The 13,012-nt window shown below is 46.3% G+C and overlaps 1 protein-coding gene across 12 annotated transcripts in view; it reads right to left on the minus strand.

Annotated features, from left to right (window-relative positions):
* Positions 1 to 10,690, minus strand: part of gphnb (gephyrin b) — an 87,157-nt gene extending 76,467 nt beyond the window's left edge. For all 12 annotated transcript variants that reach the window (XM_034076337.1, XM_034076336.1, XM_034076332.1 and 9 more), the window contains exon 1: positions 10,557 to 10,690. In XM_034076337.1, coding sequence (XP_033932228.1) covers positions 10,557 to 10,620 — 64 coding nt within the window. In that variant the 5' untranslated portion in view covers positions 10,621 to 10,690. The remainder of the gene's footprint in view (positions 1 to 10,556) is intronic.
* Between the last annotated feature and the right edge of the window lie 2,322 nt (positions 10,691 to 13,012).

Genomic DNA, 13,012 nt, shown 5'->3' on the forward strand with positions numbered 1-13,012 from the left:
CCACACTCACACACGCCCCCCCACATGCACACACACACCGGGCTGAGGTCGGCTATCAAACACACCTCGTTAGGGAGAAGCTGGCCTTCTCCATTATTCACATGTACATGTTCCCCTCACACCGCTCGCTCCCTCGCTTCGCCGGCGAGATGGAGTGAGTTGACAGCTAAAGGTAAAAAAGTGAGAAAGGTGGACCGAGAGAGGAAGGTGAGGAGACGGGGACCAAAATAGCGAGCGAGAAAAAGCAAGATGGTTGGAGATAAAATGTGATATATGAGTGGGAAGGAGAGAGCGTTATATTTATCTCCGAAGTCCCAAGTCTTGTAACACTTGTCAAACTCCATTTCAATTATCATTGATATGGAATTGATTAGTGAAAGTGATGTAAATATAAATGTGTGAGCAAGCCAATGACTGATATAATTACTGTCAATTATGAATGCAATCGCAACTTAGCAACTGTAAACACTGCAGGGAAAAGCCTTTTTAATAGAGAACCATCAAAGATCGCGTGGATTTTTGAGATTTTCCCCAAGTATCACCCTTTTCTGAGTGTGTCTCCTTTGTCGCCAAACAATTAGAAACACTACTCCCCAATTCAAACAACTACGGTGGTTCCCGGAAGCGCGTGTCAAACAAATCAATCAGCGCGTTGCTGCTCGACATGGCCGGTCTTGTGGGCCTCGGGAAGAAGGCATGGTGGGGAGGAAGGAGAGAGGGAGGGAGTTTAAACAAGTGACAAGCCAATGGACACCCTGGCAGCGTGTCAAGAAGGAGAGGAAGGGCCGTTGCCAAGGGTGACAGCCAGAAGTCACACAGCGCTACACATCTTTCTAGCAGCGCTTCTTCTTGGTACAGACGCTTGTCTTTGTTTGAGTGTCCAGCGCTTCCTAACCTCAAGCTTTTCTATTGGCTGTTGTTAACATGGTTACATTTAAAGGGGCCCTGTTACACTTTGTGGGGTCTTCCCTTTCCTGTGGAGTTCTCTCCCACACACTCCAACGCCTCGATTGGACTCCTTTGTTAACTGCTGCAACACAGTGACATCACTTTGTAACACTTGCACTTCTATTGGCTAGCGCTCCAAAGCATTATATGTGATAGGCTTACAGTAGGCGGGACATCTCTTACTGTTGACCAATCACAACACCCGGCCAGCTAACCAATCAGAGCAGACTGGGCTCTGGTTTCAGACAGAGGGGGAAGAGAGGTGCTGCAGCACAGGCAGTATGAGACAAATAAAGAGCTTTCTGAACATAGACGCATGTAAACACGTCACGACACAACATACTAATATGAACCTGAAAATGAGCATAATAGAGCGCCTTTAAAAATAAAAAGGAGACATTTTGTCATGCACACCTTTTACGACAAAAGCTACACATATTGTGCAAATTATTTACTTCACTTTCACTAGCTTTGTTTTTTCTGTCTTTTGTTTTCCAACCCTCTTCAAACTACCCCCAACTCTCTCTCTCTGTTTGGCAAACAGCAACAAATGTCGAAATACTGAAAACCTGAGTGATGTTGACATAAATGAAGTTCCCTGTCTCTTCTAGCAGTGAGCCAGATTTAATAGCTGCTGCACTACATGGAAGATGTGAGGAGTATTTCCCTTCCCAGCTTCTGATTCGTGTCAACGCTCATGGTTTAGGAGGAGAATTAAACTGTTGCTCAAGGAGCTGCAAAATCTCTAATATAAATGTTTACATCGACCAGGTTAAAAATGGGATGTTAGCTAGTCAAGAAAATGTTAAAACCTTAAGATCACTACACTACAAACAACCAGATAAAGCAGATCTAATATACATTTAAACTGATTAATGTCAAAATGTGGGTTTTCCTAATGGTTTAATATCGCTAAAAGAGGGTTACACTGTGTTAGCATTGTTAGCCTAGCCCCTGATCTCAATTAGGGGCTCCTTGCGACAACAGCCCCACCCCCGTCCTGTGACAGATGATGGATACAGGCGAGCTGACCTCTCCTAAGTGAAACATGAGGGAGGTATACGTTTCAGACACCTATTAGCCGAGGACTGATAAAGACGTGAGGCGGCATGGCAGCACACAGGGCAACGCGGATGAATCAATGATTTTTTTTTCTGTTTCTCTCAAATGTTTTTCCTCGTCCTTCCTGCAGCCTCCCCCCCCCCCCCTCTGTACCTCCAGTCCTAATGAACACCTCAAGCCGGGACACGGGATCCAGAGGCAGCGGGCCACGAGCACGAGTGTGACTCATCAGTTAAAACGCACCGCTGTATCTTTATCTCGATCTGTATCGCCATCACTCAACGGCTCCTCTGCTTGCACAGGTTATCGCGAGGACCGACCCAAGCAAAGTGTGGGGGAGGGGGGGTGGGATAGTCGTCTCTCCAGAAGAAAACAATAAACCAAGAAGTGTAATTTGTCTTAAAAGGAAAATGTCCTTAAGACATCCGCGTTGTATCATCAGCACTTATGTCAAAAACAGGAATTAGTTTGAGTTCTTCAGTAAAGGGAGTATAGCATTTAATGCTACTGGAAAAAAAATGTTGGAACCTATACATAATAAAAGTAGTACAGACATCGTAGCCTATCTCTCCCCAATGACCAAATTGTAGTTTCAAAAATCCTTTTTTTGAGATACAGTAGAATGGGAAAAGAGAACGTTTGCAATGGAAATGCCTTTTGCCAGATTACAAAATGAAAATCTGGCATAACATACAATTCAGAATATGAACAGAACATTTTTGACAAGTGACAACAGACACGTTTTTGCTTAAAATGACTGCTATAAAGTAACTGCTGACTGCACTATGTAGTGGCTATACAAAGACACCATCAGAGAAGACCACTGACGGAGGATGCAAAGCAGGTAAAGACGGAGGGTACTAAAAATCAAGGTAAACAAGAGTGAACCAGTCCAGTGGAGGTTTCCACTTTAAACTTCATGTGTTTTTACGGCAGCCAACCAGAAACTAATTCTGGAAGCAGGTGCACTGAGAAACAACAATATGTATAATGTGTAAATGTCTGACCTTGGGGCACACCAAGTGACAGAGTCTGTATCTTAGCATGTCACTATGCTAAAGTATATTTTCTTTCATTTCACGTGTGTAAGTGTGTGAGATTCTAATGAGGAGAACTACACCTGCAATTAACCAGGAAGTTGCCCAACATTTGAGTCAAAGGGTTTGGACAGGTTCCGCACCACTCATGAAACACTTGCTGGAAGGTGTAACAACTCATTTTGGAATGTCCTATTTATCTAACACAAGAATAGCACACAATAGCTCCAAGCTCTGCATGTCCGGTGCCAGTTTCTCTGTAAAAACAAGGTAAGTGCTGACACAAAAAAGCACCAGCATCTCTTTTGCTTACTCCCAAAAATATCACGCACATCTTCCACTTTCCTTTTGTCTACGCTAGCCTCTTGTGATCATCACCTCGAATGACTGACAGACTGTTACACGGCTTCAGGCCAGGAGGGACCGACTCTCCTACACCTACGCATCCGGTCTGGGAATAGCTTTCCAGCCCCGATGGAGCTCTTCTCAGGAGAGCTGACAAGAGCCTACAAGAGACTCTGCTCCGCCGCCGAATACCGTCTGCCTCTTGTTCCAACTCTCATCCCAATTAAAGAATATTCACAGCAAGGGAGGATTATTTCCATGGCCTATGAAAACAGAGAGAGAGGGGTGTGTGCAAAAGGGGAGGAGAGTCACCCCCTCCCGCCCCGACACACACTCCCACTACTCCAAGCTGAAAATCATTCCTTTGCAGTGAAGACTTCATTCTCATTCTGTGTTCGTGTCCCTGATCCTGTATTGTGTATTCTGGTCGCGTGGTCCACCTGCCATACTGCTGTCCACTGTCACAGCTGTGTGTGTGTGTGTGTGTGTGTGTGTGTGTGTGTGTGTGTGTGTGTGTGTGTGTGTGTGTGTGTGTGTGTTTGTGTGTGTGTGATGCAGAGAGAGAAAGAGAAAGAACAAGCACGTGAAGGGTCAGTTTGCTACAGTATGAGCCCCACCCAAAACGAAAGATACATTTCTGTCTGACCACATGCGATCAAACGGATCAAATACATTTCTAGTGTAACTAACATTGGATAAAACCATTCTGGTGCGTGCTTATTCTCTGACAATGCAACCATTTTGTCTTTATGTCCCTTTAAATGCCAATGTTATCAATGTAACTTATATTACAGTCTGTACAAAATAACCCTCTCATTTTGACTATAATTAAGGAATTGGAGGAGAAATAAGAAACAGGAACATGCCCCATTTCTTTCTCCATCTTCCCTGTTTGTCTCTTCTCTTCCAAGTGTATCCCTCTCAAACTAGCATATTGTTGAACAGATGCCCACATATTGTTGCAAGGGAACACCCCAGTAGCAGCTTAGAGATGATTCAACCATAGACAGACATCGAGTTGGGTCAAAGCAGGAATAAAATCATGCTAGTGTAGACGCACGCCTGGGGCTCTCTGATTCCCATCCAAACCACGTATCTTTATATCACCAGTGAAGCGAATGCTAACATCTATTTTATCTTTATCATTCATGATGTCATCCATGTCAGGATGTTACGTTTGGCTGTCTCGTGGTCAACAGAGTGAACAACGGGAAGGACTAATACGTGTGATGCTAATGGGAGGAGAGACAGACCCGTGGTAGTGAGGGACTTTACAAAGACTTTACAAATATGTGAATGGCTCAGATGGTGACGAACAAGATAATGATCATTTGGATACATCTTCCAAGATCTTGAGTCTGCTTTAAAGACTGATGGTGTGTTTTTGTCTTTCCCCATCTGGCCAAAAGTAGACAACTTGAAGTTACCAATATTACAATTGAGTTTGAAAGCAGAATGTTTTTTATCTCACAATTTAGAAAGTCAGCATTTTCTGTCATTTTGAAAGCTAACCTCAGTTGGCTTGACGGAGCCTATAGACAGCTGTGTGCTACATGCCATATGCTGGACTCAGCTCTTCTTTTCACCAGGAACTCAATGGGTTAACTTGCACAGAGTTGTATGCTTGTATCCCCAAACTAATCAGAAGGGCAAAGTCAAGGCCAAATGCTCTATCTCACAAAGTTAACCAAAGTGAACATGGATTTGTAATGCACGCCATGATTCGGAGCGGCTCCAACATGTAAGGGGTTTCCGTTGGCCCCTGCTTAACCCTTTCACCAAGTTTCATGAACATCGAGGTCAGTCGTTTCCCTATGGTGACCAACAGACAAACAACCCTCATGACGGACATACAGTTATTTCGTTAATGGTGTTATTTGTATTTATATATCTATGTGGTAAAGATATGCAAAACGACATGTTAATACTTCAACTTGTTTCCATTAAAGGTGGGGTAGGTAAGTTTCAGAAACCGGCTCGAGATACACTTTTTGTTATATTCCATGGAATGCTCTTAACATCCCGATAGCAATGAATATCTGAAGTGCTTTGACAAAAAATCCATTGAAAAATGTCATCTGTAGAAGCCGTGGTACTGTAAAAAGTACAAGTGGCCTACCTGCCTGTCAGCCTTCCATCGGGGCACAAACTTATCTCGTGCCCTCATTGGTCATGTGCGCGTTCGTGTGTGTTGGAGGAGGGGCTCTGTAAGGAAGTGGCAGATTTTCTCCGGTTGTGTATTTTCAAATTCTAGCGATCTCGAGCCGGTTTCTCAAACGTACCTACCCCACCTTTAAGAATAGTGTGTTGCAACAAAGAAAGAAAGTTGTTTTGGGAAATGCTGGAGATTCTTAACTGAAACAAAACGGATGTATCCGCAATGCCTTGTATGGAAAGGAAAAGCTCTGCCATCAACGCCCGCAACACGTGACACCCAACGCTGAAATGCTCAGACACCCCGGGACATATTTCCAGAGCACACTTGAGGTGTAAGCATTCTGGGAAACGTGTTAATGCAAACTGAGAATAAAAGCAGATGAAGCAGGTTGGGTGTGAGTCTTCTGCATGTCACAGTCAGATGATGTCAAAATGGTGCCTCGGATAGTAGCTCCCCTTTAATTGTAACATTCTTGGCTTGCGTTTCAGACGGTGGATTGAGTCATTCAGAAGGAGACAGCGAGAGGAGATTGCTCCATAACCTGGCAGCCTCCCACACCGTTCAGTGACAGATGACGGCGTCTCCTTCTTTTGGTCAAGGTGCTCTGGCACGCTAGGTCGCCTCTTGCTGACTACTGTTTCTGCAGCGAGTCCTTTTAACGGCCGATCTCTTAAGGCGAGCTTGGGACACACTCCAAAGATTAAATGATGTGGAAAAGCAGATTCAATAGTTATTATCCCATCTGCGGCCAGACGAGTACACACAAGCAGGCTCGGACACATATCTGCAAACCCATGTGCGTGGACACGTGTACACGAGCAAAGAGGAACACATCAAAGGATAACTCATATTTAACTAATTAAGTCTGGGGCTCATGTTTTCTTTTAATATGGGGGAGCAATATTGTTTTGTTGATAAGCCAACACCGTTTCTATGACTACTTGCTTGGGCAACCCTTCACCTTTCTGCACACCACATTGGATTAGGAAATAGACCACGACTAAAAGCTAGTCACCGAATGTGTTCTATTAAGAGAGGGGTTTAGAGAGTGATCTAAATGCGGTTGTTTTGGGAAGCCTGCCTGCTGTCGATTCAAGTCTTTCTGATAGACGTGTAAGTTTAGAGAGCCGCCCACACGTCCCTGAGCCTCTCTCAGTTGTTACAACTGAGGCAAAACAAAAAATAGAAGAGCGTGAGAGGGATAGGGAGAGATGCTACACAGAGCGAGAAAGAAGAGGGAGAATGTGTGTGCCGTCTGTCGCAGAGTGGAGATTTCCTGCCCTGGCTCCTCATTGGACGCCCGGTGCAGAGTGTGTGTCCGTGTCTCTTTGAGGAAGGGCTGGAGTTTACCCACACACTCCTAGCATGCAGCCTCGATGGAGGTTTCTATGGGCTGTACATCAAGCCAAACACCCAAGAGCTACTGCGACCCATGCATCGAGGGTTGCCGTGCAATAATACTGCATGGTCCCCCACATGCACGTGCAATAATACTGCATGGTCCCCCACATGCACACTGGCGTTCAGCAGATTAAAACCCACTGAATGCTGTTTGCAGGTCTCTCTCTCTCTCTCTCTCTCTCTCTCTCTCTCTCTCTCTGACCATGGAAGGTATGCATACAGTAGCTATATTTGGGGCAGGGGGGATTTGCTGATGTTTTCCAGCCAGAGTGCAGTATTAGTGCAGAAAGACAAAGGGCAGAGAAGAGTCACATGCATGTGCACATACCACACATGTAAAGGGAATGCACACGTGTGCACACTCTACACTGTGCATGCTTATAAATGCATAAAAGCTCAGCTGCCGTGCTTCCAATGTGTGACGTAACCCAGCCGGGTTCTCATTGGTCGACGTGTTCCTCAAGTATCTACACAAAACGTACCGTTTGAAGCGAAGACCGGCGATGGCATTATGAATTCAGACTATGCATCATACTTTGTCAGACTGAATCGTGATCGTGATCTTTGGATGCTTGTGTGGTCCTTTTCCTGTTCCAAACGTAAGGCCACAATGAACCACCTCTTTACTTGAAACTGTGTACACACACATGCACGTGCTTCAACCAATTAGGGTGCACATATTCAGCTGAAGAGAGAGAGTGTGTAGCTGTGTGTGCCCAGGCCCTGAGGCAGGCCCAGGGAGAGGGACACAGGACAATTAAAACTCATGCTCAACAGGAAGAAACACAGACAGCACGAAAACTGGGCACTCATGCATCACAAACACACACACACACACACACACACACACACCTACAAGCCGGTAGATAGAAAAACACAAACATCACAGAGGGTCGAAAACAGCGGGAGAAGTGCTCACCCCCCCCCCCCCCCCTGAAAAAGGTCACGTTTTGAGTGTGACATCTTTAACAAGTGATAGTATGTTCACCCTGTTCAAAGTAAACCTAGCCACGATGTCTTTATTTCAAACACACACATTGTTGGACACGTCAGCCTGAATTCCCTGGCACTGTGTGTCCCGGGTCTGAACAGAGATGTCCCCTGGGCTCCGTCACCTATCTGGAGGGACGTGGGGCTAAGTGATGGAGGAGGGTGAGCCAAGGTCTCATCTCCTCCATGGTGCCTGAATGCAGGAGTGGACAGCTGACCTTTAACCCTCATAAGAAGGGAGATTGAGCACTGCTCCAACATCTATTAGCATTCTGCTCACACAGGACCTCCACCACAGCAAACTAATGGCATAACTCGTGGATGTGTACGACTGAGGTGTGGCGACAACGGCTCCGCGTTATAACAGAGATGCAACCTGAATATTCGGAGCTGTGCGTGCTCCTGGCAGCACAGCAGGGGACGCTTCGCTGTCAAAATGCATCAACTCAGAAACGTAAATAAATAATAAATCGCACAGTGGTTTTTCTAACCGTGAGTAATCCTTCCACGATTAGATTCTTCAAAGGCTAAGGGTCAGGTAAAACATGGCAACTGAATGCCACCATGCACCATTTCCACAACCTATTTTCTGCTCACTCCTTTGATGCTTTGTTTCCCTGACAGTGCGAGCCGTGCTGCTCCATAAGCACACACACACAGACATACACAAAGACACATAAGCTTGTCGGTTGTGTCTCTGCGCGCCTCAACATCGACACATGTATGCTGGAATTGTCAACACTGCACAGCGAGATCACACGTGCAATCTGTCACCCTACAGTAGGGATACAGTTGGGATTCAAGTGAGGAATTAGAGAATGAACCCCTGCTGATGTGGTGTAGGCATACTGTTAAAACCAGGTGACAAAGACCAACTATTAACAATGAACTATCTGAAACCATGCTATTTCTGCTTAAAACACGAAATCCTCATGAGTTTGCGACTATTTCCCTTCACATAAACTCCAAATGTCTCATCGTACAGGACACAGCTGTGATGGAAAAGGAACACAAGTGACTGGAGATGGGTTCCCTCCTCTCCTTCCCTGGGTGTATCTATCTGATGCAGTATTTACCGTGGTAGGGTCAGTACCGCACTGATTTGTGAGTGACGCTGGATTTCAGCACCATGGACAGCCCCCCCCCCCCTCGTTCTTTCCAAAGCAGGAGAGGAGAGGAGGAGGGATGGAGAAGGAGAAGGCGGGTGGTTGTGGTGTTGTTGGTGGTAGGGGTTTCCCTGGCAGGTTTCAGGAGAGGGTCTCTACACAGTCATTCCTCCATCGCTACACATCGCCTGCCACCTCCCCCGTGCTGCTGCTGCTGCTGGATCTCCACACGGAGGAATACCATACGTGTGAGATCACGGCTCGCATGCAATATTGATCTACCCAACCTCACAGGATGGACAGAGAGCGAAAGGGAGGGAGGCAGAGAGGGAGGGGGGGGGGGGGTATTCCTATGGACAGCCTTTATCATGCATCCACCCCACCACCACCCCCACTCTCTCTCTCTCTCCCTCTCCACATCCTCCAAAAAAATGACTTTCCGATAATGACAACAACCGCTGGATTATCCTGGCGTGAGGTTTGATGATCAGAAACATGACAAAGCAGTAGTCTCCACACACACACACACACACACACACACACACACACACACACACACACACACACACACACACACACACACACACACACACACACACACACACACACACACACACACACACACACACACACACACACACACACACACACACACACACACACACACACACACACACACACACACACACACGAAAAAAAAAATTAAGGCCGGCGGCGACCAGATCTAACACCATCCGCCGCCTCACAGCCGCACATCGCATCCGAGCGTATAACGTTTCCAATATCGGTAAGTGAGAGACGCGCCGTCATCGCGTTGCCTTCAGAGGAATGTCAGGAGGATTTACCCGTGTGTTCAGCCCCACCACAGCCAGCCACAGCCGTTATCATGTGTCATGTAAACTCCTCGGCCGGCACTGTCATTCACAAATTAAGCCACATCCGATGTCATGTTTCACAGTTTCCCCCTCAGATCCTCCACTGCTGTTAATAGGCCAAAGGATGCGCTCATCACCACATCCACCTTCAGCAACTGTCGTGAGCAACACTTCAAAAATCGCTGTGGTCAGCTGGGTGTCAATAATGCAATCTATAGCCCGAGCATCTTTAGCAGCGACACAACACACGGTCAGCTGTAATTTTCAGCTCTGACAAGCAGATAGGGACATGAATTATTCAATACACATAAACTGAGCTCTTTTTCCTTAGCAGTGAAAACGGCTCGACAAGAAAATCTACATGAGCGGACACAAACCAATGCAGAGCCCACATTTATCGCGTCCACCCCATAAGCACTGGATGTAATGTGGCATGTACATGAATGCATGCCGGTGTAAGAAGAAGGGGAAAAATCAGCGTCGCCTTCAAGAGGCTGCAAAAGCCAGCAAGAGACCGAGAGCCACGCAAAAAAACAGCCGACATGTATGAAGATCCGCACGGACAGCCGGCGGAAATGAAACCATGGAAATGTGAGAAAAATGTAAATGAAGCGATGGGAATTTCTGCGCTTACCTGTCAAGACTCCGACCCGGATTTGGTGGTCGTGGTTCGTTAAAATCATCCCGTCTGACGCCATGTTCAGCAGCGCTGTCGCCCGCACCGAGAACTCACGGCAGGGCCCAGAGCCGATCGCATCGAACTTAGTGGGGAGAGGGAGGGGAGGAGGAGGAAGAGGAGGAAGAGATGGAGGAGGGCTGGGATACAGCAAAAGGAAGAAAAAAAAAAGACCCAGACGAGATGAGTAGAGCGCAGAGCGATCACCAGGACACCTACAGATAAGCGGGCCGGATGCGGGGGCCGTTTAAACCGCACACATCACTCAGCTGGCCGCCTGCCACGGTAGTAGTGTGTGGATCCCAGATGAAGTCTTATGGAGACCACTATTGATTTCCTGTGAGGGCTTTTAGGGGAGACAGAGGGGCAGACGCCACTCACTTTCCCCATGTTTGATGCCCTTTTTGAAGCTGAAGTTTAAGATCCCTGCTGTTCAGAGGCATCTAATTTAACCTCTAACCTGTTGATTGACAGTATCAGTTTCAATCTGAAAGCCTCATCCTTGGTCCCCATAAAAGTCCCCTCCTCCTCCTCACACAGTTATTATGAGATGCACCCCTGCATTTAAAGATGAAAGGGGCCCCTCTAAGAGCAGCGACCCCCCAGAGATGTGTCCGCTACGTCTCCATGTAGTGGCTTAAGAGAAGATCACAGTCTGACCTGTAAAAGATGCAACTACATCCCCGGGCGAAAAAGCACCGCTTCTATTTATAGAATGGCTGCACGCTTCCATGGTGTATAATTTCTCTTGTTTATTCTCATGGAAAGAAAATGCCCATCCTCCAGCTTCTGTTGGGAATCTATCAATATGCATAATTGATTAACACACGTACATGAGCACAGTAACCGTGGCAAGAAATGGAGCAACTCTTCCAGCGCGACTGGCTCGCTTCAAAAGCTTTGCCATGTCTGTGTCCAATGACCGAACCAAAAGACACCATTTCCACACTTTATATAGTAGCCAATTCCCTCTTCCATTGTGTTACAATTAGCAACAGGAGGTGTGAGTCAGCCAAGGACATGAAATAGACCTTCAAAGCTTAACTGATGTCTTAACCCCAGTTGGATTTTTACTCAGTGGATCTTATTTTCCTTCTGAAAGTCCCAGACCAACCCCAATCTGTTTTTCTGTTTTACTCCATGTTGTTTGAACATTTGAAGTTGGACAATCATTTTCACAAACATTTCAACATCCATCTTGATGCATATTCACACTTTAAGTTATGTACCATGCCAAGTCCAGTCCAATTAGCTAGTTGAAGAACTTTCTGTACTTTTCGTTTTAGTCTTCCTTGAATCTTCACCTGTGCTGAAATGAACTTTATTTGCCTTCAAAATATTCTAACATTTTTCTGCCGTTTGATCATTTTACTTTTTGAACTACAGAAAATAGTTTCCCAAAACATTGAACTTTTTCTTTTGACTTTAATTGTAATACCTGGCTGAAAAGTGTGTGTTAGTGATCTCCTATCGCTGAGTGGTTCGGTATCAGATGTGTAAGTACACCCAGCCCAGCAGCGATGTCACGATGAACCACTTTACCCCGCAGTCCACTTCTCCATCACCGCAGCAAGGCCAGATTAACCACTGGAAGTCAGCACAACTCAAAGTTCTGCTTCTGCGGTGTTGCTCTTTAAAATAGTTTACACTACACATGTTATCATGTTAAAGGGAATAGTGTCATCAACTACTTTTCTTAAAGTTCACTCAGGCTTGTGGACAGAAAGGTATTTGCTGGTTTAGAACATGTGAGGGGATCTTACCTACGTAGCATCACAACAGCAATGCTAAACAGGCAATGCTAAACACACACACACACACACACACACACACACACACACACACACACACACACACACACACACACACACACACACACACACACACACACACACACACACACACACACACACACACACACACACACACCACACACACACACACACACACACACACACACACACACACACACACACACACACACACACACACACACACACACACACACACACACACACACACACACACACCACGGTCCAGAGCTGGCAAGCATGCCTGGAAGGATGGAATTCCCTTGCTGGTGCAGAGGCAGAGCTGAGGAGAGAAGATAGCAGAGCAGGAATGTATACGGGGGGGGGGCTGAAGACATTGGGGACCCCATCTGGTGTATAGGGGACTGTGTTTATGTAGTGTGAGAGTGTGTTTGATAGTGCACATTATAACGACGGTGTAATTGCCTGACAGTCAGTCGAGCTGCTCGCTGTTCATGGGTAGGTGATGAGGAGGCAAGGGCCATCGCTCTGCACTTTTCCCTCGCCATCCATCACAATAATAAGGGGAGCCCTCACAGACGGAGGAAGTTGTAAACTACCCCTTTTTTTTGGTGGTGAGCTCAGGGCAGCCCCTCGTTTTCC

Source organism: Pseudochaenichthys georgianus, chromosome 24, assembly GCF_902827115.2.
Source record: "Pseudochaenichthys georgianus chromosome 24, fPseGeo1.2, whole genome shotgun sequence".
NCBI lineage: Eukaryota > Metazoa > Chordata > Actinopteri > Perciformes > Channichthyidae > Pseudochaenichthys > Pseudochaenichthys georgianus.